This window comes from Procambarus clarkii, chromosome 86 (genome assembly GCF_040958095.1).
Source record: "Procambarus clarkii isolate CNS0578487 chromosome 86, FALCON_Pclarkii_2.0, whole genome shotgun sequence".
In the NCBI taxonomy this organism is placed as follows: domain Eukaryota; kingdom Metazoa; phylum Arthropoda; class Malacostraca; order Decapoda; family Cambaridae; genus Procambarus; species Procambarus clarkii.
Window position 1 is genome coordinate 20387042 of NC_091235.1, and position 4087 is coordinate 20391128.

A 4087-nucleotide genomic window follows, 5' to 3' on the forward strand; every position below is an offset into this window, starting at 1 on the left:
GTCCAGTTGGGTGGGTGTGGAGCACATGACTGTAAAGCTGCCGCCCAGTTGGGTGGGTGTGGAGCACATGACTGTAAAGCTCTGCCGCCCAGTTGGGTGGGTGTGGAGCACATGACTGTAAAGCTGCCGCCCAGTTGGGTGGGTGTGCAGCAAGACTAGTAACTGTGTGACTCACCATAGATGTAAAGTGCCTTGTATAGTGACTGTTGTGAGCCTCATGTTGAAAGGGTGAGAGGTCTGCCAACCTTTCTTGAGGATTTATTTAGAATTTTGTTAATTTAGTAGGGAGAGAAGAGCACAAAATGGCTGTACATTTGTGGTAAATTACGTAGTTGAACCGAAAAGCAAATAAAACTAAATAAAAAGTGACAAAATCATGATAAATGCGCGAGTGAGAGAAGACGGGCCCAAGAGGTATTTCCGACCTTGTGCAAGCACAAATAGGTAATAAGTATTACGGTGGAAAACTCCCTTTCATGCATTTTGAGTTTACAGTCTTCCTGACAGTGAAATGTTTTTTTCCTCCGTCTCGCGCAGGCATGTCATACACAGCCTGCAGCTTGTCATACACAGCCTGTAGCTTGTCAAACACAGCCTGCAGCTTGTCATACACAGCCTGCAGCTTGTCATACACAGCCTGCAGCTTGTCATACACAGCCTGCAGCTTGTCATACACAGCCTGCAGCTTGTCATACACAGCCTGCAGCTTGTCAAACACAGCCTGCAGCTTGTCATATACAGCCTGCAGCATGTCATACACAGCCTGTAGCTTGTCATACACAGCCTGTAGCATGTCATACACAGCCTGTAGCTTGTCATACACAGCCTGCAGCATGTCATACACAGCCTGCAGCTTGTCATACACAGCCTGTAGCTTGTCATACATAGCCTGTAGCTTGTCAAACACAGCCTGCAGCTTGTCATACTCAGCCTGTAGCTTGTCAAACACAGCCTGCAGCTTGTCATACACAGCCTGCAGCTTGTCATACACAGCCTGCAGCTTGTCATACACAGCCTGCAGCTTGTCATACACAGCCTGCAGCTTGTCATACACAGCCTGCAGCTTGTCAAACACAGCCTGCAGCTTGTCATATACAGCCTGCAGCATGTCATACACAGCCTGTAGCTTGTCATACACAGCCTGTAGCATGTCATACACAGCCTGTAGCTTGTCATACACAGCCTGCAGCATGTCATACACAGCCTGCAGCTTGTCATACACAGCCTGTAGCTTGTCATACATAGCCTGCAGCTTGTCAAACACAGCCTGCAGCATGTCATACACAGCCTGTAGCTTGTCATACACAGCCTGTAGCTTGTCATACACAGCCTGCAGCTTGTCATACACAGCCTGCAGCTTGTCAAACACAGCCTGCAGCTTGTCATATACAGCCTGCAGCTTGTCATACACAGCCTGCAGCTTGTCATACACAGCCTGCAGCTTGTCAAACACAGCCTGCAGCTTGTCATACACAGCCTGCAGCTTGTCATACACAGCCTGCAGCTTGTCATACACAGCCTGCAGCTTGTCATACACAGCCTGCAGCTTGTCAAACACAGCCTGCAGCTTGTCATATACAGCCTGCAGCATGTCATACACAGCCTGTAGCTTGTCATACACAGCCTGTAGCATGTCATACACAGCCTGCAGCTTGTCATACACAGCCTGCAGCTTGTCATACACAGCCTGCAGCTTGTCAAACACAGCCTGCAGCTTGTCATATACAGCCTGCAGCTTGTCATACACAGCCTGCAGCTTGTCATACACAGCCTGCAGCTTGTCAAACACAGCCTGCAGCTTGTCATACACAGCCTGCAGCTTGTCATACACAGCCTGCAGCTTGTCATACACAGCCTGCAGCTTGTCATACACAGCCTGCAGCTTGTCAAACACAGCCTGCAGCTTGTCATATACAGCCTGCAGCATGTCATACACAGCCTGTAGCTTGTCATACACAGCCTGTAGCATGTCATACACAGCCTGCAGCTTGTCATACACAGCCTGCAGCTTGTCATACACAGCCTGCAGCTTGTCATACACAGCCTGCAGCTTGTCAAACACAGCCTGCAGCTTGTCATATACAGCCTGCAGCATGTCATACACAGCCTGCAGCTTGTCATACACAGCCTGCAGCTTGTCAAACACAGCCTGCAGCTTGTCATACACAGCCTGCAGCTTGTCATACACAGCCTGCAGCTTGTCATACACAGCCTGCAGCTTGTCATACACAGCCTGTAGCTTGTCATACACAGCCTGCAGCTTGTCATACACAGCCTGTAGCTTGTCATACACAGCCTGCAGCTTGTCATACACAGCCTGCAGCTTGTCAAACACAGCCTGCAGCTTGTCATACACAGCCTGCAGCTTGTCATACACAGCCTGCAGCATGTCATACACAGCCTGCAGCATGTCATACACAGCCTGCAGCATGTCATACACAGCCTGCAGCTTGTCATACACAGCCTGCAGCTTGTCATACACAGCCTGTAGCTTGTCATACACAGCCTGCAGCTTGTCATACACAGCCTGCAGCTTGTCAAACACAGCCTGCAGCATGTCATACACAGCCTGCAGCTTGTCATACACAGCCTGCAGCTTGTCATACACAGCCTGTAGCTTGTCATACACAGCCTGTAGCTTGTCATACACAGCCTGCAGCATGTCATACACAGCCTGCAGCATGTCAAACACAGCCTGCAGCATGTCATACACAGCCTGCAGCATGTCATACACAGCCTGTAGCTTGTCATACACAGCCTGCAGCATGTCAAACACAGCCTGCAGCATGTCATACTCAAACACAGCCTGCAGCATGTCATACACAGCCTGCAGCTTGTCATACACAGCCTGCAGCATTTCAAGCACAGGATGTCATGCTGATGTCACATATACACTTCAGTATATGACGGGCTCCTGTCCCGAGCTGCCTTCAATCTCACAACTCCCCGCCTAATACAGAACGAAACTACAACGTTGCTACAACCTTCGAACAAGTTTTAACACCTAACAAGTTGTAACAACCAATGTACCAAGTTGTATCAACGTTTTAATGCGTCATAAAAACGTTATAACAAGATGCAGCAACTATTACAAGTTGTAACAAGCGGAAAATATGGGGATGATTCCGTCGTGTGTTTGTAAGGTTTTTCTCACAAACTATATTCACAGACATGGGAACATGGGATATTCAAAGGTACTTCAGTATTTGTTAAAGTATTTACGTAAGAACTGTATGCTGTCCTCCTACAATCTGTCCTCCTACAGCCTGTCCTCCTACAGCCTGTCCTCCTACAACCTGTCCTCCTACAGCCTGTCCTCCTACAACCTGTCCTCCTAAAGCCTGTCCTCCTACAGCCTGTCTTTCTACAGCCTGTCCTCCTACAGCCTGTCATCCTACAACCTGTCCTCCTACAGCCTGTCCTCCTACAACCTGTCCTCCTACAACCTGTCCTCCTACAACCTGTCCTACAGCCTGTCTTCCTACAGCCTGTCCTCCTACAGCCTGTCCTCCTACAACCTGTCCTCCTACAACCTGTCCTACAACCTGTCCTTCATAACCTGTCCTCCTACAACCTGTCCTCTTACAACCTGTCCTCCTCCAGCCTGTCCTACAACCTGTCCTCCTCCAGCCTGTCCTACAACCTGTCCTCCTCCAGCCTGTCCTACAACCTGTCCTCCTCCAACCTGTCCTCCTACAAAGAACGTCACTTTTCGCTCGTATGCGTTACATAAGGCCAACAATTGTCGTACTAGAAAATGGAAGCGGCACGCGACAGTGACGTACTGACCCGTTTTCTGTTTTGGGTCCTCTGGTATGGTTAGGAGAGACCACTTTAAGTGGACCGTTTTCTTGACGTTGGGAAACCTTAGGGGAACGGGCTGGCCCTCGATAGAATACAAGCGTTGGGACTTAGTGCTGTTAGTTCACATGTTTACTTCAAGAACTTAACTTGCTGTACCACATTCCTTGAACTGATGCCTTATATTTCAGGGATGTCCTTGACCTGTCTCATTAGTGTACCTGGGGGTGTTGACCTGTCTCATTAGTGTACCTGGGGGTGTTGACCTGTCTCATTAGTGTACCTG

The 4087-nt window shown here is 49.1% G+C and overlaps 1 protein-coding gene across 1 annotated transcript; it reads right to left on the reverse strand.

The window, feature by feature from the left end:
• Window positions 1-454: 454 nt before the first annotated feature.
• On the reverse strand, window positions 455-2857 carry LOC123769313 (paramyosin-like). The gene has a single exon (XM_045760428.1). It carries the CDS (start codon window positions 2855-2857, stop codon window positions 455-457), a length of 2403 nt encoding a protein of 800 aa, XP_045616384.1.
• Between the last annotated feature and the right edge of the window lie 1230 nt (window positions 2858-4087).

Excerpts from the sequence above, each read along its gene's own strand:
- LOC123769313 (XM_045760428.1), bottom strand. The coding sequence starts at position 2,857 with ATGCTGCAGGCTGTGTATGACAAGCTGCAGGCTGTGTATGACATGCTG.